The 26,438-nt window shown below is 48.2% G+C and overlaps 1 protein-coding gene across 2 annotated transcripts; it reads left to right on the plus strand.

Annotated features, from left to right (window-relative positions):
* The first annotated feature begins 1,603 nt into the window (after positions 1-1,603).
* Positions 1,604-25,784, plus strand: MEF2B (myocyte enhancer factor 2B). 2 transcript variants are annotated; one of them, XM_031948151.1, is made up of 9 exons: positions 1,604-1,785; positions 21,079-21,151; positions 22,170-22,373; positions 23,026-23,160; positions 23,414-23,597; positions 23,786-23,934; positions 24,029-24,140; positions 24,603-24,714; positions 25,033-25,784. In XM_031948151.1, the coding sequence occupies exons 2-9, from the start codon at positions 21,098-21,100 to the stop codon at positions 25,265-25,267; spliced, it is 1,185 nt and encodes a 394-aa protein (XP_031804011.1). In that variant the 5' UTR covers positions 1,604-1,785; positions 21,079-21,097; the 3' UTR covers positions 25,268-25,784. The 2 variants fall into 2 exon arrangements, with proteins under 2 accessions (XP_031804011.1, XP_031804012.1); XM_031948152.1 differs by having other exon boundaries at positions 23,789-23,934.
* The last annotated feature ends 654 nt before the right edge of the window (positions 25,785-26,438 follow it).

Below are 26,438 nucleotides of genomic sequence, written 5' to 3' on the forward strand. Positions count from 1 at the left end.
GGGGGATGGGGTTATTGTGGAATTTAGCTAGGGATTAGTATTAGGACTTGATATTAGCCCTGTATTATTTTTAGGATTCATTTTAGGATTTTATTTAAGCATAAAGTAACTGATAGGATTTATGTTTAGGATTAAAACCATCTTTTGGATTCAATTTCAATTTTACTAATAGAAGTAACAGGACTTGAGTAAGTGTTCAGTGGAGTTAGATTTAACTTTAGGGATAAGGACAGAGTTGCATTAGTGTTAATCCAATGGTTAGTGCTAGGGTGATAAAGAAAGTGAAAAGCCAGGGTTAAAATGAGGATAAGGGTCACATTTAGCTCAAGGAATAAGGTTGACGGTCAAGTTAGTTTTAGGTTTACTGACTAGTTATAGGAAAATTAAAGATTAAATTTAGAATTTAGGGTCAGTCTTTATGATGTGAGTCGTTTTAGGGCTGGCTTTAGGGATAAAGTCAGAGGTGTGTATAAGATTAGCCTTCAGGTCAGAATTAGCTGTAGAGCTAGTGTTTAAAATAGAGGTGAATTACAGTAAGGTGGGGGAAGGGGTGTAGTAGTGAGAGGGAGGAGTCCTAGACAGTTATTGAAGCTTTGAGGGGGATAGCGGACTGGTGCCTGGAAATCCCACTACGAGGTCTTTTCAGACTCTTTAAAAGGAAAAGGATGAGAAGAGGGTGAGAAGCCTATTTGGAAAAACTCCCTCAGAAAGGATGGGGAGAGCCTGGAGACAAGAGAGAGAAGAGAGACCAAGCGGCCTTGGTGGTGGAGGGGCGAGTGAGTGAAAGTGGGGAGAGGTCCCCAGAGGGGTCACCATGACGGTGCCGTTGTCGGAAGCAGCCTCCACTTTGGGCTTCAATGTCTTTATCCTTTAAGACAATAGATTCATAGAATAGATTCGAGATCTCCAAGTTCTCCCCTTTTCTAGCGGTTCGAAGGTCCCTTCCAGCTCTGATACCTTGGGATTTACAGCTGAATGGGACTTGTGTCAGCCCCTCCCCGTCTGTTTTACAGAGGAGGAAACTGAGGCCGGAGGGAGAAGTCTTGCCTAAGGTCACGCAGGAAGAAGTAGTGGATTTTGGCTTTGAACGTGCGTCCTTTGACGTGGAGGCCAGAGCTTCCTACTCCCGCCGGTCCCGGACCTGCTGGGCCCCTTTCTCCCTTTTGAATCTAAAGGGTTAACAGAATCCCTCAGCCCCGAGTCCGCTTCCTTCGCATCTCCGGGATCCCTTCCCGAAACTCCCCTTTCCCCTTAACTCCGAGCCCAGACGCCCGTCCTGCTTCACCTTTCCCAGCCTCCCGTTCTCTGATTCTGCGGCCCTGAGAGTCAGGGCCAGTTTTCCAGGCCAGGCTTCTGGCCGCCAGCCGTTCCCGGGGCCCTGGGGTCCTGCCCGAGTCCACCCCGGGACAGAGGCCAGGGCCCGGAGCGGCGATTTCGCAAACTCCGCCTCTTTAGAATGAGTGGGCGGTGGGAGGGCCGAGCTCCGCCCGGGAGCTGACCAACCGTAGGCCGGAGGAGTAACTCTTATGCAAATCAGACCCGGAGATCCGACCCAATCTGCGCCCGGAGGGGGTGTGGTCATGCAAATAGCGGCAGGCTGCTATGAATGCACCTGGCGGTGGCCGGCGCGGCTCCCGGAATCTGGATCGCCCCGAGACTTCGCTGAGCTCCCGGAGCCTTGACGCAGCCTCTGAGCCCTGGCCCCGGACCAGAGCCGCGTCCCCGGGAAGCCCCGTTCCCTGAGCCTGAAGCCGGGGAGTTTCCGGACCGGGCAGCGCCGAGCAGGTGCGTTTGTGTGTTGGGGGGCGCGCCGGTGTCTGCGTCTGTCTGAGAACACGTGCGCCCCGCCGGGTCGGGCTGGGAGCCGGGGGTCCGGACAAGGACTGGGGGGTCCCAGCCACGGGCAAGGGTCCGCGGGCTCCCGGGATGAGTGTGCTCCGAGTGCTTTAATTGGGAAAACCCCACACCTGCAGGCGCTGGTGAGACCACATGACACCTCCTACCCCACCCCAGCCCCAGTCCAGATGGCCTGAGAGGCTTCCGGCAGCCCCTGGGAGACTGAGGAAGGGGGTTCTTCCCCTCTGCAGCTCCGGGCCCCTTAGGAGGAGTCCGGAGAAGATGACGATAAGGGTCTAGGAGGAGGCAGCCCCGCCGGCACTCGGTCCGGGATGGAGAGACCGGGGTCCTCCAGGCGGGTGCGCAGGGACCGAGGCTGCAGTTGGTTCACAGCCTCCAGTAACTCGGGCCAAGCACAAAGTGGCCCGAGGGGGGACGGGATCCAAAGCCTGTGAGGGCAAGAACCCAGGAGGGGCTTCTCCTTGGCTGCTAATGCCAGGGTGTGGGTAGAGTACGGAGGAGCTCAGCGCGGCTGTGCCCTCCTGCCGCCAGGCTCGTGGTGGAGAAGTTGGGGCAAAGGGAGGGCCAGCTGGAGGCCAGGAGATTGCCTGGAGAAGGGGCAGAATCCCAGATCTGAGAAACTCGGAGTTGGGAGGCGCCTCCCTCCCGGGAGCAATGTTTGCACAAGAGTACACCCCCGGCAACCCAGACCTTGAGGACAGGCAGCCTCGGCCTGTGATCCCCCCAGCTCTGTGCCAGCCATTCCACTTCGGGCCACTTCTATGTGTGGAGAAGCTTTTGCTGGTATTGAACCAGAACCTACCCCTCTATAACTGATCACCCATCTGGGGCCAAGCAGAATACCCCCACTCTCTTTGTCTCACGAAGGCCCTTCAGAGACAGGGAAAGACAGCAACTATGTCAGTTTGGGCCTCTCCTATTCCCAAAGCCTCTACCCTTCAATCATCTGGGGAGCAGGTGGGACCTGGGTCCCCCAGTAAAGGGACATGGAATCGGGGTCGGGGCAGGGGACTTGGTCAATACGGAGGGAAGTAGAGCCTCAGCCCCTGGCCCAGGATTGAATAGAGTCAAATTAGACTTTTTCTTCTTAAGAAAAAGTGTATGTTCTTGAGATGTTGACAAGTGCTGTTGGGTAACAAGAAATTCAGAAGGCCTGGGGTCTGCTGTGACAATGGGCAGAGTCACTTCCCTAGCTTGGCCTCCATCCATAAGATAAAAAGTGTCATGCTAGATTCATCAATCATTTATTGAGTGCTTACTGTATGCATTGTCTTTTGCTGGGGCCCCGGGATACAAAGACAAAGATAAACTGTTCCATCCTCAAGGAGCTTCTATCTTTCCAAAAAAGTTATTTTATAGAGGGAGAAAACATTAATAATTTCAAGGATCAGAGAAAACTTCATGGAGGAGGTGGAAGCTGATCTTGAAGGAAGGAATGGATTCTGAGAGGTTGAGATTAGAAGGAAGGGCATCCTAGGCATTGAGACCAGCTTGTGCAAATGCCTGGAGGAGGGCATTTGCCAGATGGCACATCCTGTTCAGAAAATAGCTAATAGTCTGGTTTGGTTTGAACATGGAGTGCGTCAAGCAAGTAAGGTGAAATAGGAGTTTGGAGACAGAGTACGGAGAGCTTTGAATGCTAGGCTGAAGAGTGTATTTCGACCCACAACCAATAAGTGACCATTGAAAGTGCTTGAACAGGGGAGAAGCACGGCCAGGATTGGGCCTTGATAGCTGCACAAAGGAGGGGTTAGGAAGGCTCTGTGGAATGCAGTTACAAGGTGAACGCAGGCCAGGTGGGAAGCAAGAAGGGCTTTGTCTAGCAAAGGGCTTCTAAACATTTCCGCCTCTCCACTCTTTTCACCCCAGAAATTTTTACACAATCTCTGGTATATAAAATAAGTATACAAACCAAACATTTACTGATAATAAATCATGATTTTGTGGCCCCCAATTCAATTACATGACCCATATGGGTCACGATTCACAGTTTAAGAAGCTTTGACCTAGAGGAGCCGCTGGGAATATCTAGGAGATGGACTCAGAGCTGTTGTGTTGATGGAAGGCGTAAGACCTGGCAATTAATGGTTATGTTAGGGGGAAGGGGGAAGAGAGAAGGGAGAAGGGAGAAACCTTTCTAGGATAGCTAGAGTCTGTAACCTGGCTTTCTGGAAGTTTAGTCCTGCCCTCAGCAGACTAGAAAGTTGGGAAGAGGGAAGGATTTAGCAGAAAAGATGATGTTTTCCAATTTAGACACATTAAGTTTTAGAAGTCACTGATCTTTGAGGTCCTTTCAAGCTCTGACATCTCATGTTCTAAATTCCTTCCCAGTCCTGACATTCTCTATTATTAGGGTCCTCTCAGCATCCTGTGTGCAAAAGGCCCTCCCAGAACATTCTCTGTTCTAAGAGCTCTCCTAGCTCTGACATTCTGGGCTCTAAGAGCTCTCCTAGTTCTGACATCTTGTGGTTTTCAGTTTGGTGCAGAGTGCAAAAGACTGGGATAAGAACAGATTAAGAAAGGTGGGACTCCTTGTCCAACCCAAGGTTTCTGTCAATAGGAGAGGCTCCGGGTCAAGTCTGTGAGAGCCAACATTGTGGTCATTGTCACAGCGCACAGACTCTTGTAAAGGGACGCTTTTTCTGCCTCCAGCCAAAACCGTTATATAGATGAGATAAAGTGATAACAGAGGAAAGAGTCCTATTGGTGGAACAAGAGTACCATGGCTCCAGATCTAGTTCAGACACTTACTGGCCACTGACCACTGGTAGGTTACTTTGTCTCTGTGAGTCTCAGGGGCTTCACCTGTAAAATGGTCAGATATAATACCTATACCGACGATGTCCCAGGATTTTTGAGAGGAAATCAAATTGTAAATCATGAAAGGCTGTGGGAATGTGGTTCTGATGGGGTCAAAAGACTCAGGAAAAGGCAGAGAATGAAATCTTTAATGATGAGAGCTAATCAAAGAACATATCGAGGCAGAAGACAGAGCCATATGCAGGAATTAATCAGAGAATCATTAAATGCTAAAACATGTGGAGAGAGCTGGAGCCATTCCAGGAGGCCAGAGAACCACAGATCAGGACATTTAGAGCTGGAGGGACCCCTCATTTTATAGAGAAAGAAATGGAGGAGAGACAGCACTGTGTGTTGGAATGAACATAGGGGGCTTCCTGGAAGAAGAGGGAGTTGAAAGTTGGGTAGAACTATTTCAAAGTCCAATTCTTTTTGTACAGCAAAATAACTGTATGGACATGTATCCGTATATTGTACTTAACTTATACTTTAACTATTTAATATGTATTGGTCAACCTGCCATCTGGGAGATGGGGTGGGGGGAAGGAGGGGAAAAGTTGGAACAGAAGGCTTTGCAATTGTCAATGCTGAAAAATTACCCATGCGTATATCTTGTAAATAAAAAGCTATAAAAATAAAAAAATTTAAATTTAAATTAAAAAAAAAGTTGGATAGAAATTTGGAGAAGACAGGATCATACCTGCTGTTGTCAGTGACATAGGATCAACGATTCAGAGCTAGAAGGGATTTTACAGATGAGGAAACTGAGGCAAAATGAAGTAAGGTGACCTGCCCAAAGTCACACTTGGTGGCAGAATCAAAATGGGAACTTAAATCAAGTACTATTTCTACAAAGGCAGTGAAGAGCCCGGTTTATCGGGGAAGATCAAGAATGTTATAGGACATCAGAGCTGACAGAGACCTTAGGGAATCATCCAGTCCAGTTTGGCAGAGTCCAGTTAACGCTACAAAGGCAACTTTACAAAAAAGGAAACTGAGGCCGAGAGAAGGGAAAGAGCTTCCTCCAGGTCAGTGTCAGCTTCTGGATTAGAAGCCAGGGCTCTTGACTCATAGGGAAGGCTTTTTTGGACTATCCAATAGGACATAAGCTTCATGAGGTCAAAGCCAGCTTCATCTGTATCTTTGTAACCTGGGGACATCAAAAAGTAGCTGGTACACAGATGACATTTTTTGATTGAATGACTAATTCACTCTCTGTCCTGAGGGAAAAGAAGGCTAAAGTACAGAATTAGAAGGATAGGAAAAAATCAAAACCAGCATCAGCGACAGGGGGATGGACTTGATGACCCTCAGGGTCTAGTCCCAAATTTAGAGTGTGGAAGAAAGGTAGTCTCCTGTGAAAGGGAGAGCACGAGTGGGGACCTGATTTCCCTTCAGCTAGGAAGAAGTGGTCAGCAGCTAATCAGCCCTGAGACTCCAGCTAGAGCCCCAACAGGTCTGTTAATTTCTTCGGGTAGCAAGGTGAAGGAGACAGTCTAGGGATTAATTTCTCAGGTCCCACTGGGCTTCCTCTCCTGTCACCTGCAGGAGCTTTCTCTAGAACAAAGAGATAGGAGATGCTTGACCCAAACTGTTTTCCATAATTGACTCATCTGCCCAAAGTCAAATCCAGGGACATCGGGGCAGGGAGTTGCCTAGTGGATAGGTCGGTCATCTGCAGATTCCTTTTTCTTTGACCTGTGATTTTATCAGTGTGTGGAATTCCCAAGGTGAAAACTGACTCCATAGGTGCAAATTAGCACCTCTTCAGCAATTCAGAGTTTTAGAGAGTTGTCCAAGAACTGAGAATCAGTTAAATGACTTGCTTTGTTTCCACTATTAACATATGTCAGAGGCAAGAATTAATATACATTATATGTGAATATACACTATACAATAATACACTATGAAATACACTATACAATAGTATACCTGACCCTCCAGCAGATTCCCATAAGGATCTCCCTCCAAACACACACACATACACACACACACACGTTACCTCATGGATGTCCCATTGTACCATCTTAAATGAATACTTCCATGACTTTCTCACTACAGCTTCCTATAAGGAAGAGAATCATAAAAGTATTTCCAAACAAGAGAGAAGGAACCATTTACCATTCTTGGATGTGCCCAGGAGTGTGTGTGCATTGTGGGAGAGGTTTGTGTGACTTTTTGTGCCAGCTACTGGGCATGAGTCTACACATGCACGTACCAATCACTGTGAATGTAACTTTGCCCTTGGGGTAGAGATAAAGTGTAGGAGTGGAAGAAGGAGCCTCTGGTAGGAAGGGTCTTCTTCAGAAAGAAAAAGATGAGGTGGACAGGAGAGTGCCCACTCAGAGCCCATGGCCAAAGGTGGCATGAGAGAGAGAAAGGGGGTGAAAGAATGAGAGAAACGGAGAAACACACAGAGACCGAGAGAGAAAGGAGAAAGAGAGAGAGAGAGAGAGAGGAAGGGAAAAGAAAGAAAGGGGGAGAAGAGTCAGAGACAGAGAGAGAGAAGAGGAAATAATCTTCCTGGTGGGACCCCTGAAGATGTTGTTAGACAGGGGTTCCTAACCTGGGGTTCATGGAAGGGATGCTTAGATGGATTTCAGTAGTCTATGAATTTGATTTTTAAAAAATATTTTGAGAACTATATTTTAATATCATCAATTTCCTTTGTAATCTTATCTTTTACTTTGTGCATTAATAACATTATTCTGAGAACTGACTGCCCCCAAAATCCACAACCCAAGAAGGATATGTAAAATCTGTGATTCTAGTGCTGGGAGAGACCTTAGAACATAAACTATTAAAGCTGGAAGCACTTGAGGTCATGGGTCATATGTTCCAGTCCTTGCTGCCTGCTGGAGTCTGATGTTTAATATTTGTGTCCCTGAACTTGGATAAATCATTTCATTTCCGTGACTTTAGTCTCCTCATATATAAAGTGAGGTTGGACTGGATATTTTTCCAGAATTTTTCCAATTCTGAATCTACAGGCCTATGAGATCCTCTCCAGCAGCCCCTCAAATTCCACATTGAAAAGTGAATTTAGCTTCTTCTCCCTTTACGCTCTGCTGATCTTGTCCTTTCTCATCACTTCCCTGTTTCTGTTAATGACACCTTCATCTTCCCCACTGCTCTGGACTCAAAACTTTATTTTGGAGATATTTCCCTTTCCTTCATTTGCCACATTTGATCATTCCATGGATTTTGCCTTAATAGTACTTCTTGCATCCATTTCCTTTTGTTCATTCAGGTAAGTGCTCTCCTGGCTGGGCCTTCTCCCTTTCTGCTGGACTATTGGAATAGCCTCCTATGATGCTCATTCCTTTCTCTCAGCCATCCTTCACACATCTGCCAATATAAACACAAACCTACTGGTTCCAGCACAAGATACAATCTCCTAGGGATGGCACTAGAATGCCCTCTCCAGCCTTGTTTCATCCTGTGTCCTATTACTTATTCTACATTCCAGCCACTGTTCACATCCCACCCAACCAATCCAGCTGGGCCATCTTGCCAATGGCTCTTCTGCCATCTTCTCCCCAACTAGAGCTGCATCCTTCAAGAATCTTGTCTCCTACCCCCTGCCCCCACCACACACAGCCCACCAGCCTGAGCTAGCTTTCGTGGCCCTGACCTGGGATTGAATTGTCTCAACTGATGAGAACTCATCTAGTGCATTACGTTTACCTAATCCTAGATCAGTCCATGCTTCATTCATACCCTTCATATCCAGATATCCTTCCAGGGCCACACAGCATAGGGGATAATGCAGTAGACTTGGAATTAGGAAGAGAAGGGTTAAGATCCTGCCTCAGACAATTAGAGATCTTATGTAAGATACTTAGCTCCTCTGGACCTCAGTTTCCTTATCTGTAAAATGAGGAACTAGATGACCTGTAAAATTATTTCCAAAGGGTCAATATTAGAAAAATTATCCAGGCATATGCTTTATAAATAAAAAGTTTTTAATAAAAATAAAATAAATCCTTGCCAACTCTGAATTTATAATTCCAAGTAGAATGCTGGCTGCAATGTGCCAGCCTGCAGGCATGCAGAATAGTGGGATTTCTCCCCCTTGCTCACTTTCCCTCTCCCACTGCTCCTTTTTTGCCTAACTTAAAGCTTCCACCATCCCCTAACTGAGAGAGAACAGTATCTTTTGAAGGGACCACTTTACCCATCCCTGCTGGGATTCTGGGAAGTCAGAATCAAAGAACCTTTAGAATCTGAGGAGCTAAATGATTCAGCCCTTGCTCTCTGCAGCTCAGCGGCAGTTGGGAGGTGATGAAGAAGGCATTTATTTGCTCCGTGTTCATTTGGTTTCTAGGTCCTGATTCCCCCGACTCTACCAGTACCTAACTTGGTTCACATTAATCACTGACAAGGAATGCTGCCACTCTGTGGCTTCCCTAAGGAGATGAGTGAGATGGGCAGGCCTGAGACCCTGCCTGCAGCAAGCTCAAGGAGGCTGATTCAGATAGAAGATATTGAGTAGTAGGGATAAGGACCCTAACAAGGACAAACTCACTGTCTCTCCCTCTGATATGTCCTGCTCAGGCCTTCGGGGGTATCACCAAAAGCCGCCTTGGGTTAGTGGATAGAGTTTACAACTTGGAGCTAGGAGGACCTGGATTCAAATACCTATTAGCTGTATGACTCTATGAAAGTCCCTTTATCTCTCAGCCTCAGTTTCCCATCTGAAAAATGAATTAATTGGACTAGATGGCCTCTGAGTTCCTTCCAGCAATAAATCTAAGCCTCTGATCTTCCTAATGTCCAGCGTGGATCGCCCATTCTTCTTTTCAGAATTTCCAGTGGCTCTCCTTTGCCTACCAAAGTACAAATTCTTTCCCCTGGAATTCGGAGCCTTCCACATTGTAGTTCTAACCCACATAATAAAGGGAGTGCCATCTTATGCCATCCCTTCCATGTGCTCTACAGTGAAGCTGGCTCTGCTCTTTTGGGTTTCCTGTTTTAAGCTTGCTCCTTACCAGAGTTCACCCCCACTCCTAGAATGGATCTCCTTCCAAATTCTCCTCCTGCTAAATCCCAGGTACCAACCTTCTTTACATAGCCTTCCCTAATGGTGGAGCCCTTCCCTCCCCACCCCTCTTCACTGGGAAACTGCTCTTTTTCTCCTCCAATTTTTCATCACTCCTTTGTACCCCCCTACCTCTCCTCTGTAATATCCTTATTCATGTTATGTCTCATCTCTGTCCCATCAGGAGATGTTTGCGTCTTTGAGCATCTTTGTTTCTCCTCATCAAGGGGCACAAGGATTCGTGCTTTAATTGATGTTTATGGAATGAATGAATGAATTAGTAAGTGAATGAATGAATGAATGAACCATGGGGGAAATACAGAGAGGTATAACCATAATTGAGCTTTAGGAATTCCCCCAGCTCAAGACCCATATCCGTTGGCCAGTTTTGGACAGGAAGTGAGGGCAAAGCCTAGGGGAAGTACGTGCCACTATGAGGTCAGGATAGTGTGGGTGGAAAAGAATGGGGGAGTAAGGGAAAGTATGTGAATGTAGAGAAGCGGGGATTTGTAAGAGAAAATCTTTTGGCTCATCTTCCTAAGAACCTCATCTTTCTGAGTCAAGTGCCATCCATGTTGTCCTGGACGGAAAGTCTTAATTTCAAATGCTGGCGTTCAATACCCTCCCTGATCTGACTCTGATCTCTGTTTCTAGTCTTATATCCATTGAGCCCCCATCAAGGTCACCCAAACTAGGTGACTCCATGGAGCTGGATTTCCTCCTCCTGTTCCCTTATTCATGCTGTCTTCTTGCTTAAAAAATCCTCTTCTTTTCCTATTCACTAAGTCCTACTCTATCCCATCGTAGGAGTCCCCTCAAAAGCCTTCACTGGCCCCTCCAGCTGCCTATGATCCTTCCTTCCTTCCATTTAGATCCTATCCTTCAGTATGTGAACCTCTTTTATAGAAGGGGTATAATGTGAAAGAATATTTGAATTAAAGTTAGGAGATCTGGGTTCAAACTTCAGCTCTGCTAATCATTAGCCTTTCCGAGCTTCAGTTTTCTTAGTTGTAAAATGAGGAGATTAAGAGAGAGAGTCACGAAAATCCATTACAACTGTAAGTCTATGATTGTGGTATTTATTGAGTATCTGTTATATACTGGGCATCATGAGGCATCATGATTTGTGTAATCAGGAAAGAGACACAGTTTGATTTTCAGTAAGCATTTATTAAATACTCACTATTTGTCAAGCATCGGACTGAATGCTGGACTCAGGCATACATTAGATGTATCCTCATGGAGTTCATGATGTGGAAAGTGATAAGACAAACACAGATCTCAGGAATGCACAATATTACATAAAACATCAGAGAGGGGCAGAACAAGTGTGTTGTGTGAGATTCAAAGGGGCAGAGAGGTCCCCAATGTGGGACATCAGTGTAGCCTTCTTATAGGAAATAGCATTTCAGGTATTCTTTTTTAAAGCTAAAATAGGGAGGGAGAACATTCCAGGCACTGGGAAAAGCCTGAGCAAAGCCTAGGAGGTGGGGAGAGCACAGGGTGTGTATAGGAGGAAGAGTCCTTTATTTGAGAGAACCTCAAATACTAAGCAGATGACTCGGAACTTTGCTGAGGAAAATATAGGGAGGTATTGAAGATTTTTGAGTAGAGGATTTGATGTATCTAGATTTTTCTTAAGAATAGCGGATCCTAAGTTGGTGCAGTGGATAGAGCCCTGAAGTCAGTAGGTTCTGAATTCAAATTTGGCCTCAGACACTTAACACGTCCTGGCTGTGTGATTCTGGGAAAGTCACTTAACCCCAATTGCCACAAAAAAAAAAAAAAAAAAGAAAGCTGATCTGGCAGTGTGACAGATTGGGGGAAATTGGAGGGGGAAGAGAAAAGCAGAAGGAAGTCTGGTTGGGAAATTGTCACCCAAGCGAGGGTCTGGACTGCAGACTAGAGTGGACAGATGTAAAGAATGTCATTCCCGCTTCCACGGACTCTTCCAAATCTAAAGCTGTGTGCATTATGATCTCTCTCAGCTCTGATGTTCTATTTTCTAAGAATCTCCCCAGCTCTGACGTTTGGTTTCCTAAGGTGGTGGTAGTGGGGTTTCGGATCTAAGGTTCCATAGGGTTTCTAGGATTCTCTCAGGATGATATCCTAACAAAGACTGTGTGTGGTAAGATGAGGCAAGGAAAAGGTATGTGGCACAGTGGGAAAGTCACTAGATTGAAGTCAAAGGTCCTGAGTTCAAATTTTGCCTCTATTATGTACTACCTGGGTGATGCTGCACAGGCTTTTATCACTTTCCTGTATCTCAGTTTCCTCATTTGCAAAAATGAATGGGTTGGAGGAGCAGCTGTCTCTGAGCTGCTCTCAGAGCTTGAGGTCATGTATGGATTGGATGCCATCCCCTCCCCCTTCCCGGTACTCAGCGGGGCAGGAGGATGGGGGAGGAGACAACAGGGTACGGTTCGAACTCTAGGCAGAATGAAAGTGATGGAGAAAGAGTGGAAGGGAGAAAAAAAAGCAGAAGTGAGAGACAGGTTGACTGAGGCTTCTAGGGGAGGTTGGTAGGGGGAAGGCAAGCTCAAGACTGGCCTCCCGGGGGCCCTGGCTGAGGGTATGGGGGGTTAGCAGCCCCTCCCCCACTGCTACATCAGCGAATCAAGGTTGCAAGGCTGCCTCATGCAACTCACGCCCCAGTTTCATCAGCCGATCCCTGAGCTGCTCATTAGAGGAGACAGGAAGGGCCACCGGGCGGGACCCCCCTCCCCTGCCATTGCAGGGCTCCCTGAAGGGGGGAGGGACCCCAGCTGTTCGAGGCTGTCTCCCCTCCCTTCAGTGGTTGCTTCTTTCTGATCCTGTCTTCCAAAGAAGTCTCCCAGAAAGAGACTGAGAAAAGGGTGTTGGGGATGCAGAGGGAAGGGATGGGCCAGATGATTGTGATTGCAAATGATGCGATACTGATCCTAAATAGGATCAGAAAACCTAGAGCTGGGCGGTTCCTTGGAGATTTTCTCATTTAACCCCCTTCTTTTACAAATGAGCAAACCTGAGGTGCTGGCTCAGAAAGGACAAGCCATTTCCTCAAGTCACACACCGAGGAAAGCAACGGCTGGGATTGGAAGCCGGGATCTCCTGATTCCAAACGCATGGGTCTTTCCCTGGCTGCTCTACCTTTATAAGAGATGATCTTTGTAAAAACCACATGCTTCCCCAGGCGGCCTGGAACCACTATGCCCCAGGACCTCCAGCCCTTTAGCGATGTGGTTCAAGGTTGCTTGGCTGGCTCCCCCACAAGTCATCCCCATAGCTGGGATCTCTCCCCTTAACTTACCCTCTAGGGGCTGTAAGGTTACTTTGAAGTCTGTAAGGTTCCTTTCAGCTCAATGATCCTCTCTATATAACATCTCCTCCATCTCACACCTCCTGGGGCAACCAAGGTACAGACTTAAGGAAATGACTTGGCTTTGTTTCACACAGGAGAAAGTATCAAGACCCACATTCAAATCTGGACTTTCTCTGTCCAGTTTATTTTCTCCCTCCCCAGAATATTAGAAGGTTACAAGAAGAAGAAGAAGAAGGGAGAATTGCCCAGCTTGTGATCAGTAATAACTCATCATATCTTTCCCTTGATTCCCTCTCCCTGTGGTCCTTCCCCAACCCTTCATTCCTACTCCTGGTTCAGCTGCTTGGAGCAGCCCAGCCTTCCCCAGGGCAAGGGCCTGCTCTGGACCAATTAGGCAACAAAGAGGAAGTTTGCTTTCTCTGTTGGGAGAGAAATGACCCATAAACAGGTTGTGACCTTGTAGGGTAGGAAAAAAATACCTTATTTGAAGTCCCAGTGACCAAGATTCTGATCCTGGAGCTAAATCTACCTGTGGAACTTTGGACAAGTCCCTTCCTCTTTCTGGATTTAAGGCAAAATAAAGAGGATGGACTGGATCTCTTCTGAGGTCTGCACGCCCCTCGAATGATCCCCCAGGCCTCTGAAGGCAGACAGTTAAGCATGGAGTGGCTGGTAGACCCAGCTCTGTCTTAGCAGAACAGGAGATGCTGGCCCAGCCCAGATGATGGATCTCTGGGGGATGATAAGGAGCATAATTACCTCACTGGGTGGATTGAGGGCTCCAAGACAGAGTCAGGGAGAGCAATATGGTAGAAGGGGACAATAGAGAGTAGAAGGGAGTTGTGAGTCAATGAGAAAGATAACGGTATCATTAATTCGTTAATTGGAAGAATGTTCTAGAGGCCCAGCCTTTATACATGAAGAGAGGGAAATCCAGAAAGGCAATGATTTGTCACATTTTTAATAAGTAGAATTTGGATATCCAATTTTTCTAGAATCCAAGTGGGCCATTCTGTACACTATGCCCTATTTCAATTGACCTCTGAGAGAGCCAGGACAATCTCTCTGGGAAAGACTGGATTTGCCTGATCCAACCCTCTTATTTTACACTTGAGGATATTGAGGCCCAGGGAAATTAATTTTTGTGACTGAGATCCCACTGAATATCAGTCCAAATTTAACATTCTTTCCTCTATAAGATAATAAGTTCCTTGGGACAGATGAAGATGGGATGAGGGGGAAGAGGACTCCTAAAGGGATAGAAGATTGGGATAGGAAGGTGGTATCTGTTCCATGGGAAAAGAGACAGAAATCTAGGAATGGTCTAGTTTCCAATGGTGGAAGCCTGAAGCAGTTGCTTTGGGGTAGATAAAAATTAAGACCCAGGCTCATCAGCTTCTTCACTTTTCACTGACTTAACCTTTCCCCAAACTCCTCCCAGGTAAGGTTGCCACCTTCTCAGGACAGGCCATAATTGTTGGCCCTGACCTTTGAGGTTGATGATTTCCCAACCATGCCTTGGCCCTGACTTCTACCAAAGGTCAGAGCAGAGTTGGGGAGAGGGAAGAGAAAGAACAGCCTTAACTTTGAGGGGCCTGGGTACCTGTGGAGCCTCAATTCTTGGGCCTTCACAGTCCCCTCCCCCACCTTCTCCTGGGGCCCCTTTGGCACATGTGTGGGCAGAACAGGTCCAAAGCTGCCCCTGTCTGTGAGCACTAGCCTGCCAGACCCAGGTGACCCCATGGTTTGCATGAGGCTGGCTCTCGGATTTGCATATGTCTCTATAAAGAAGTACAGGCCTCCTGTGGCCTGTGGTCCTCGTTCCCCCACTGTCACACCTGGAGCCTCAAAGGGTTAACTCTATTGATTTGCATATGAAATTATTTCTGGTCAGAGGGGATGATGAGGCTGAGGTGAGTGCAGGAGAGCACTCATTCAACAAATTCTGCGGCTTTTATGCAGTACCTGGAGATGCAAAGGGCCCCAGACTAAACCAGGAGATATGGTCTTGACTCCCTTCTCGGACTCTGAGCAAGCGCATCATTTGTTGCTCTGTCCAAGTATTGAAGGCCTGTCATGTGGAAGAGGGAGGAGCTCCCTCTTGGTCCTCCTACCCATCTGTCCATTTATATCTCCTTGGATGCCTACCTCCTTGGATCATTCCTACCATGTTGCATCCTCTGTCCTGGGCTCTCTTCTCTTTCTCACTTGGTGATCTCATCACCGGTCCTAAGAGTTTAATTATCATCAGTAGGTTTCTGACACAGATCTATCCATCTATTTTCAGTCTTTCTCTTGAGTAATCACATCACCAACTGCCGACTGAGCATTTTGAATTGGATGGCTTATAGATATCTCAAATTCCACTTGGTCTGAACACAATTCATGGGCTTTCCTCCCCAAATCTCCTCCGGCCTTCTTTATTTCTTTCCAAGGCCTCCCAGTCACTCAGATTAGTAAATCCCCACCTCATCAGCCCATATATCCAATCGGACGCCGGATTTTGCCATCTCTACCTTCAAAAAACCTCTTGGATATGTCCCCTTCTCCCCGCTCATGCAGCCTCAACCATACAGGCTCTCATCATCCCCTTCCTGGATTTTTGCAATGGACTTCTAATTGGGCTACCAACTTCAAGTGTTTCCCTCCTCCCATCGATCTGCCTGCCACCTTTCTGACAAGGGGATTTTCTTTAAGCACAGTTCCTACCCATATCACTTTCTTACTCAATAACCTCCAGTGACTTCCTGTTACTCTTGGGATCAAATAGGAAGCCCATTATATAACCTGCCTCCATCCTACTTTTCCAGACTTATTACACATTATTTCCCTTCAGGCATACTATGTTTCAACCAAACAATTCCACCCCCTCAACCTCACACAGGTATGCAACTCTCTCTCTCTCTCTCTCTCTCTCTCTCTCTCTCTCTCTCTCTCTCTCTGTCTCTGTCTCTGTCTCTCTCTCCACATTGGCTGTTACTTGTATTTAAAATGGTCACTTTCCTCATCTTCAGTCCTTAGAAGCCAGTTTCTTTTCACATGAAGCTTTTCCCGATCTTCCCAGGTGCCAATGCTTCCCCATCTTCTTCCCAAATCTTCTTGTATTTATTTTGTATGAATATGTGTATATACACATAGCTTACAATCCAGTTAGAGAAACAAGGTATATGTATATTACATATGTAATTATATATTATCTGTACATATACTATGTATGTATATATATGTATACACACACACATATATACGTGTATATATACACACAGGGAGATATGATATAGACATCCCTGAGGATAGGCTTACTTCCACATTTGTCCTTGTATTTCCATGCCTGGTATATAGGAATAAGGGAATAAGGATCAGATTGTGATTTTACTGGTTTAGTTTACCAGTTTACTCAAAGATAAGGAGACTTCTATCCCTATAAGTGAGCACCTTCTCTGTAGCTGGGAGTCTAGAGCATTAAGAATAACTTGCTCATGATCAGAATTTAAACATAGATTTCCTTAGCTTGGCTTTGAAACCATCTCTCTCTCTGTTACTCCATGCTGCCTCTTAATCAGCACATAGTTGGCATTTAATAAATGCTTGTTTCCTTTCTTTCTTCATAATAACAATGAGCATTCATATGGAATTTTAAGATTTGTAAAGCACTTTACAAATATTATCTCATTTGATCCTCAGAAGTATTTCGAGATATGTGCTAATACTATGCCCATTTTACAGATGAGGAAACTGAGGCAGACAGAGGCTAAGGCTATATGGCTGGTAACTATCCAAGACCAGACTAGAACTCAGATCTTCTTGGCTCTAGAGCCAGTATTCTATCCAGTGTGCTACTTAGATCCTTACTGATGAACTGAAATGGTGGAATACTAAAGAATAATCCTGAGTTTCAAGACCTGAAGCTTCCTTTGGGATCCTGAAGCTGGTGTGTGTGTGTGTGTGTGTGTGTGTGTGTGTGTGCTGCATTAGTTGGGGGACTGGGATTGTGTCAGGATGAAAGGTCCAACCTAGGGCCCCTGCCTCAGCATTTTTGGCCAGAGCCTCAGACTTCCCTTCTGGATCCTAATAGATGAGAAAGATTCCAAGATCAGGCCCCGTCTTCAGGCCTCCCCTTGTGAGCCTCAATTCTTGAAACACAATGGCTCTGACACCGATTTTCTCCCTCAGCAGCAGCCAGGGCTCTAAGGAAGGAGAGTTTGGTGCCACTGGACCTGAAAGCCCCACTATCTCCCTTCCTGGTCCCTCTCCCCTTGGAGAACCAGAATCCTAAAGTCAGAAGAGCAGGATCCCTAGTAAGGGAATCATGTCACCTCTTGTGTAGGTACCATAGCTTCCTCCTCATCTACCTGTAAAATGAGGGGATGGTTCAGGTGACCTCCGGAGGCCTTTCCAGTCCTGGAGGCTGGTGAGTGGCCCAAAGACCAGGCCATTCACTGATGACCAAAAGAAGCTCAGGATGTAGAACCGGGATAAGTTAAGGCTGAGGGAAAGGGCCTTTTATTCTGCTTGGACCCAGACATCAGGGCAAAGGACAAGGGCCATAGGAGCAAATCACCAAAGATTTCACATCAAAGAAAATCTGTAGAAAGTCACAGATCTAAAACTGGAAGGGATCATCCAAGTGAACTAAGCCATCCCCTCAGTTTATACATGGGAAAACTGAGGTAATTAGGAAGGGAAGCCATTTGCCCAAGGGCATGAGAGAAGAAAATGGCAGAACCAGTGAATGCCTCTCTTCCCTATGAGAGATGGACCTAGGTGGTGCATTGGATAGAACACTGGCCCTAGAGCCAGGAAGGCCAAGTTCCAGTCTGGCCTCTGATAGTTACTAGCTGTATAACTCTAGCCTCTGTCTACCTCAGTTTTCTCATCTGTAAAATGGGGCTGATAATAATAGCACTTATCTCAGAAGGGGAATGGTCTACCTGGGGAAGCAGGATAACCGCTTGTGGCAGACTTCTTGGAAGAGATCCAGCTTGAACAAGTTGCCTCCAACCTCCCCTTTCCCATTTCTGAAATTAGTTAAGCAGCCCTGAAAAGGGCTCAGCAAGCTCTCCTACCAGAGTGCTAGTCCTCCCTGAACACCTCAAGAAGCAAAGCCATTCACTGAATCCTGAGCCATCACCAAATACATTCACTCTTGTCTTGCTCTGGACTTCCATGACTTGGGGAGAGAGCATGGAGGCTGACAACTTTGTGCAACTCTGCCTCACGTAAATCTAATTTACTGGTACATCAACATACCACCCTGCGATGACATTGGTCTTCCCTGAAAACAAGGGGGAACAGAGGGCCCCATCCCCCTTTGCTAGAGCTCCTCTCCATGACTGGGGGTGATGGGCCCTCGTGGAGGACGGGGTCCAGCTGGGAAGCAGGACTGGCACTTTCCCTTGGGAAGGCAGGGGGCATAGCTCCCCATGTCACCAGGCGCCCCTGGGGGCTAGGCGGGGGTGGAGGGATGAGGCCCGGGCCGTGGGAACACTGCGGTTTCCGTCCAGAATTAAAATTAGCCCTGATGTTAAATTTAGCCCCAGCCCCAGAATTGAGACTGGACTCCAGCCTTGTCCCTCCCCCCTTCGGGCCCTTGGCTCCCCAGGCAGTTTGAAGAGACCTGGGCTTGGGAACAGGAGATCCGGGTTCAAATCACAGCTCCGTTACTTATTTCCTCATTCATGTTATACTCATCCCCAACTGGAGACTTTTGGTGATGGGCAGCTCACGGTTCTGATTCAGGTCATTCCACAAGAAGGTCTCAGGTATCTTCCAACTTTGGGACACCTGAGTGATCCTAATAAGGGTCTATGAATTTGTTTTCTCATCTTTAAAATGAGGGGGTTTGGACCAGATGACCCCAAAGTTCCTCCCCAACTCTGGTGTTCTATGGCTCTCTAGCAGGTGGATGGGACATGCTGGAGCCTAAGGAGCTCCCTTGGTCTATGCCCCCCAGAAGCTCTTTCCCATTCTTCAAGGCCTCTGGCCTTCTCCTAAACAAAGGGTCTACAAATCCTATCTGAGGCAGCCCTTCTTTCCCACAATACCCAGATATACCCCAGCCAGCTGATTCCCAAGGTGGCTAATGCTTGGTGAGGAGATGCCCTCTCCTGCCACCCCCACTGCTTCTCTCACGCTACCAAATGACTCCATTTAGATACTGTGGGGCCTGGGCCTGGTTCTGTTTCCGGAGTCTGCCCATAGATTTAGCTTCATGCGTGGGAGTTGAGGCGGGAAAGGAAGTAAAAAAGTATTGGCCCTCCAACCCAAACATCCTCAAGAATTTTCCCCTATTTTATTGGGTACGTAATCTTAGGTAAGTCACTTCCACACATTCAGGAAACTAAAACTGGAGGGTGCCTCAAAATCCAGTCCCCCCCAAAACAGACAACCAGTCTTCATCTACCAAAGCAGTCCATTCTATTTGGGGAATCTTAGCAAAGATAATGCAGTGGTCTGTCATTTCCTTCTCCAACTCACTTTATAGAGGAGGAAACTGAGGCAAACTGAAGGTTAAGTGATTTGCTGCAGTCATATTGCTGAGGTCATACTGGAACTCAGGTCTTCCTGATTCCAACCCAGGGATCCATGCACCACACTATCTAGCTAACTCTCCATGAGCAGAATGTCACTTTTGTATGTAGTTTTTTTTTTATTTAATAGCCTTTTATTTACAGGATATATGCATGGGTAACTTTACATCATTAACAATTGCCAAACCTCTTGTTCCATTTTTCACCTCTTACCCCCCACCCCCTCCCCCAGATGGCAGGATGACCAGTAGATGTTAAGTACATTAAAATATTGTATGTAGTTTTAAGTTCTGTCTTGTGGGGTTAAGGCTAACTGTCTCTTCAAACAACAGTCCTTCAAATACTTAAAAACAATCATCATTCACCATTCTGATTCTGATGGACGTGGCTCTTTTCAACATTGAGTTGATTCAGACCAGTTGCAATGGTCTTGTGGTGGAGAGAACATCTAGACCTAGAGAGAGAACTGTGGGGACTAAGTGTGGATCACAACATAGTATTTTCACTTTTTTGCTATTTGTTTGCTTTTTGGTTTTTTTCTTTTTAATCTGATTTTTCTTGTGCAGCATGATAATTGTGGAAATATGTATAGAAGAATTGCCCAAGTTTAGCATATATTGAATTACTTGCTGTCTAGGGGAGGGGGTGAGAGGAAGGGAGAGAGAAAAAAATTTGGAACACATTGTTTTGCAAGGGTGAATGTTGAAAACTATGCATATGTTTTGAAAATAAAAAGCTTTAAATTTAAAAAAAAATTATCATTCCCTACCCCTCCAAGTTTTCTTTTTCCAAAGCATCCTTAGTTCCTTTCACTAATTACCCTATAACAAGGTTTCTGATTGCCCCTTTCTCCAATATTCACCAGTTCGACAATGTCCTTCCTAAATTGTGACTCCCTGAGCTGAACACAATATTCCAGATAAGGACTGGCCAGGGTAGAAGGCAGTAGATCTCACCCCTCTCCTTCTGGGCTCTGGGCTTTTCTAAATGCAGCTTAGTATGGATATGGCACACTTTAGACTCACATCAAACTGGCCATCTGACAAAACCTGCAAGCCTTTTCATCACAAGAACAGGCTGACTTCATCGTTTAAAATCAAAGAGTTGGACTCTGAGTTTGAAAATCTTTCTCTTCTCTGATGTTCTATGTTCCACGCTTTGAGAACTCTCTTGGGTGACGTTCTTTGTTCCACTTTTTTTTTAGAGAGGTGTGTGTGTGTGTGTGTGTGTGTGTGTGTGTGTGTGTGACAGACAGACAAGTTTTTTGGATGACTTTGCTAAGCAGATAATAAGAAAAAATTGGGGGCAGGGATGGATCCTAGGTAGATCAGTATAGTTTCTGGAAATACGTTTAGACCAACACCTTACACCATACATCACCTAATAAGTTCAAAATGGACACATAACTTGAATATAAAGTCATGTCATATTTTTAATAGAGGAAAAGAGAAGGAAGTACCTTTCAGTTTTGCTTAGCAGACAGCCACATTGTATGGTAGTGAATGGATTGAATGGCCAGTTTACTGAGTCTTCTCTTTTTCCCTCTGCAGCCTGTGCCCAGTCCACACCATGGGAAGAAAAAAAATCCAGATCTCCAGAATTCTAGATCAACGGAACCGTCAGGTGAGATGGTGGAAGGAAGGCCAGAGTTCTCAGCCTCCCCATTACACGGAGGGCTTGTTCACTATACACTAGCCCTAGGAGGGAGACAGTGGAAGGATGCTAAGTAGAAAAGGAAAGGGATTTTTGGAGAGAGATAGGGAAAGGATGCTAAGTAGAAAAGGAAAGGGATTTTTCCAAGACCTTGATGCAAGTCATTAAAATCTAGATCTCATTCATTACTCCTGGGCCAGCCTCCCTCCCTGTTACAACCCAGCCTGTCCTGCCTTTCAAAGCAGTCTGGGTCTCATGGAGACACAAAAATGGCACTTAGGTGCTGGGGGTTTTTAAGGAGATCCAGGATAACATCCCTTCCCTCCATCTTTCCTGAGAGGATAAGAAATTAGATATGTTATATATGTACAATTATGTAAAACATGTCAATATTAGCCATTTTAAACAAGAAGACTTAGATAAAAGAAAAAAAGTGAAAAATAGTGTGCTTCAGTCTGTATTCAAATGCTATCAGTTCTTTCTCTGGAGGTGGATAATTAGTCCTTTGGGTTTGTCTTGTATTGCTGAGAATAGCTAAATCAGTCACAGTTCTTTCTGTTATTGTGCACAACATTCTCCTGTTTCTGTTCGTTTCACTACGTATCAATTCACAGAAGTCTTTCCAGGTTTTTCTGAAGTCATCCTGCTTGTCGTTTCTTATAACACAATATGAAATCACAATTATATATCACAGCTGGTTTAGCCATTAGATGTCCCTTCAATTTCTAGTTCTTAGCCACTGGGGGAAAAAAAAGCTGGAACAGCCTTTTTATTCCATTAAGATGAGAGCCTCTATGACAAGTCCTTCTCCCAGTCCTAGTAGAGTAAAACTGATTCTAGAAAGTGAGGGGGACTCTGAGGCTTCCAGATACAGGTGGGACCCCACTGAGCAGGTGAAATGAGCCACCCAGGAGTGAGCCGGGACGGGGAGGGGGTGCCCCACCCTTTCTCCCTGCCTTCCTTTCCTCATCCGTGCCTTGGGTCCCAGGTAACTTTCACCAAGCGGAAGTTCGGGCTGATGAAGAAGGCCTATGAGCTGAGTGTTCTCTGTGACTGCGAGATTGCCCTCATCATCTTCAACAGCGCCAACCGCCTGTTCCAGTACGCCAGCACCGATATGGACCGAGTACTGCTCAAGTACACGGAGTACAGTGAGCCCCACGAGAGCCGCACCAACACAGACATCCTCGAGGTGAGACCCCCGCCCCTGGGAAGCGGGGAGGCCTTCAGGCCCCGGCGGTGCAGGCCCTGTGCCCCTTCTCAGCGTGAACGCTGTGCTGAGGTTCCTCTCAGCTCTGATATCCTCCATTCTAAGGTCACTTCCTGCCTTCTGGGACATAGAATCTCGTTCAGTACCACCATTCTCCATGCTAAGATCCCTCCTGATTCCTACAGCCCAGGTTCTAAGTGCCTTCTCAGCTTTGACAATTTCTGTTCTCCTTCTGTGACATTTTACATCCAAAGTCTCTCCCAGCTCTGATAGTCTCCATTCTAAGCTCTCCCCCAACTCTGACATTTTGTCAGTGTTTAAAGGCCCCTTCCAAGCTCTAGTTCTAGGAGTTTTTGAGTCATCTGGGCTATTTACTGTCCATGCAGGTCCTCGACTGCCACATCTTTCTCCTTATGGGCCCAGAACTCTTCCTTCAGAGCAGGGATATCTCAGGCAGGAGCTGTGTCTTCCCCTTCAGTCCCAAAGCTTCCAGACCCATTTTCCCAGTAAGGGATACTCTCTTAAGGGCGAGACAGGCTCTGATGAAACTCTGAGTCCAGGGGAGCCTCGGATTGGGAGGATTGGGATCTCCCCTACCAATGGGGACATAGCCTACTGAATCTTCTCTCCCCAGACACTGAAGCGGAAGGGGCTTGGCTTAGAGAGCCAGGAGCTGGAGCTGGACGAGGGCCTGGTGGAGCCAGGAGAGAAGCTACGGCGTCTTGGGGGGGATGGAGCTGATATAGCCCTGGTTCGACCCAAGTTTTATGTGAGTGTCTTCTCCTACTTTCTCTAAATCCTGCTCCCCTTCGTTATATCTAGATTCCCCTTCTCTCTCATTCCTATAAGTGAGGAAGGGGGAAAAGAAGGATGGCTTGGAATGTGAAAAACTGTGTCCAAATGTCCGGTTTACCCCTTACTAGCTGTGGGAGTCTGGACAAGCCATTTTATGTCTCATATTGTAGAACAGGTTCTTACACTTTATCGTGACCAATGATTCCTCTCTCCCCTTGGCCCTACAGTCGGCGACTCCTGCTCTGCCCAGCCCTGACCTGGCCTATGGGGCAGTACCTCCCCCAGGGTCTGGGCCTGAGCCATGTGGGCTAGGTGAGGCTACCCCCGGCCAGGGCCGGCCGTCCCCCTTCCGTCCTGCTGCATCCAAGGCTGGTCCCCCAGCAGGCCGTTCCCCGGGGCCGCTGCCCCCAGGTGAGAGTCATAGGTGGGTGGGCTCCCCCAGCAAAGGATGGAAGTGGGCATCAGGAGTGGGCAGAAGACTGGGGGAAGGGGCTTCAGTGGGGGCTGGGCTGGGGTTCCCAGCACTCTCAGAGTGTGAGACTAGGAAGGTAGCTAATGCTCCCTCATATGTTCCCTCCTCTGCTTTTCTCGCCTCTCAGTAGGTCTAGGCCCCCAGCTTTTCTCCCCAGGCAGCCTTCCCCGGGCACTGGCCAACAAGACCCCTCCCCCTCTATATCTGGCAGCTGATGGACGGAGGCCAGATCTGCCTAGTAACCTGACAGGGCCCAGGGCAGGCCTGGGTGCCACGGTGAGTGGGTGAGGGCGGGGCTCCAGCAAGAAGAGAGGAGGCAGGGGTGGTGGGAGAGACAGGGGGTGCAACGGCTCCTCCCTCCTTCCCACAGAGAACTCTCTACGGAAGCCTCCAGAATCCCAGCCCCATCTCAGCCCCTGGCAGTGGTGGTCTCTCCAGTCATGGACTGGGGGCCTTTCCCTTCCTTTCCTCAAGCCAGGCAGGTAAGGCCTCCTTACACACACACACACACACACTTACACACACCCACTCACATACACACTCACAGACACTTACACACACACTCACATGCACACTCACAGACACTCACACGCACACTCACACACTCACACACTCACACACTCTCTGTCCTGAGCACCCTGCTTGGGAGCTGGGTCACAGAACACCCACACTTCCAATCAGTCCCCCATTTACTGAACTCTATGCCCAAAAGCTCAGCTTCCCCCAGGGCTCAGAGCAGAGGCGATGAGGGAGGCAGCGAATGCCACGTAGGGGGGAGAAGGGGACGATCCCTGCATGGTCTTGGGTCCCAGGGACTGAGACTAGAGCTGAGCTGGAATCAGTTTGTCCCAGGCTTACCTTCCTCCTCCTGTCTTCCTTCCCTCAGTCCAGAGCCTCCCCCTGGAACACACGGTTCCAGCTGACTTTATCCCCACTCCCTACAGACTATGGTCATGGAGACCCTCCCCCTCACCCGGGCCTCCTCCAGCCCATGGCCCTGGTCCCTTGGCAGCCCCCAAGGGGGGACAGGTCCCCCGGCTCCCAGTCACACCTTAGGTGAGTACCTCGGCCCCAGTGACTCGCCATCGCCCCCCTCATTCTCCTACCCCTCTCACACTTCATCCTCAGCCCCGCCCACCCCCACCCCTCCACACCCCCCCACCCCGATCCGGGAGAGGGAGGGGGGACGCAGGAACTTGGGCGCGGCCGCGGGTCACCCGCGGGACCCTGGGCAGCGGCTCCGGCCGCCGCGAGGTGCCTTCCCGCTCTCGGGCTCTGCAGAGACCCCGGAGGCTGGAGGGGAGGCCTCCGGCTGGGGACGCCCCGGGGGTCCGGGCCGGGCCTCACTCGCTTTTTTCTCTCTGGGCTCCGCAGTGTCCGCCCCGGCTCCGCCCCCGGGCCCGGCGAGGAGACTCCGGCGGCCCCGGGAAGCTCTCCGCCGGCGCTCAGCATCAAGTCCGAGCGCGTGTCCCCGGGAGTTGCGCCCCCCTCGGAGCGCCCACCGTCCCGGGACGGCTTCCCCAAGAGCTACCCCTACCCCGCAGCGGGGCTGGCCCGGCCCGGCCAGCCCCTCCGACGGCTCCACGTGGCCGACGGCTGGCCCAGATAGGAAACGGGCCGGCTCCTCCGGCCCAGGGCGACGCCCCCCTCCCCGCCACCTCTTCGTGTGCCCCCCACCCCTCGGGACTCTGCCTCTCTGTGCGTCTGTCTCTCCCGGAAGGGGCAACACGGAGAAACCTTGCCTCGGGGACCCCTCACCCTTCCCATGGAAAGGCGTGGTCCATTCCAGCGCAGCCCTGGGCTGAAAGGAAGGAGGGGGGAAGGTGGGAAGGGCAGGCGGTGAAGGTCGGCCGGGGGATCCCTCGGGCGTTTCACTGATTCCCCCGTGGAAATTCAGGGCAGCGCTGATTGGAAACTGGGGGGATCCAGAATCGGGGCTCAGCTCGATGGCATCCCTGTTTCCCTCATAATTTGTGGACCGCCGGGGGCAGTCCCAAACTGTCCCCTCTATCCTTACTGCCGACCGGACGGACCCCTGTTGGTGTCCCACTTGCCGGGGGCCCCATCCCCTGTTCCTTCCTGGGGCTGATGGAGCTCCCCTCTTGTAACCAATAAAAAATGCTTGGGAATAGCCGCTGTCCCAATCCCCTGTTCCCAGGCCCCAGTCTCCTCTGGGAGCCCGGATCTCTTGGAGGTGGCCAGTTCAGGCATCAAAGAGTAAAGAGCCCCCGGGGAACAGGGACTTCTGGGAGCTGCTCTCAGGGGAGGGCCCGTTAAACCCCAAACCTCTTCTCTCCGGAGTAGAATCCCGACTCTGCTACCCATTAACCAAGACCCTGGTGACGTCATTTCTCTTTAGGCTGAAATTTCTTCCTCTATGAAATGAGGGAGGGTTACGGTGTGTTGGATTGTGCCTACTCTAAGCTACTCAAACCCCCAGACCCATATCTCTCAATCCTCCCTCATTTCAACCCCCTCAGAAGCTCATCTCAGGCTCCACACCTGCCCCTGTGATTAATGACCCTCACCTTCAAGTCCAGATCAATTAGAAATCTTTAAATGTGCGCACAGGGCCCCGTGCTGGGAAATACCTTTAGGGAGGCTCCAAGTTTTAACAAGATTCGTTCTTTGGCCCCCAGAGCTCACAGGAGACTAATAAAGAGGGTAATTATATAATCCATGAGCCTCGGTGCAGTGGAGAGGTACAGAATATGTGAGGTGTGAGAAATAGTCTTTGCCCATGGAGAGGAATCAGGGAAGGCTTTCAGTAGGAGGTGGCG

Source organism: Sarcophilus harrisii, chromosome 1 (assembly GCF_902635505.1).
Source record: "Sarcophilus harrisii chromosome 1, mSarHar1.11, whole genome shotgun sequence".
Taxonomy (NCBI): Eukaryota; Metazoa; Chordata; class Mammalia; order Dasyuromorphia; family Dasyuridae; genus Sarcophilus; species Sarcophilus harrisii.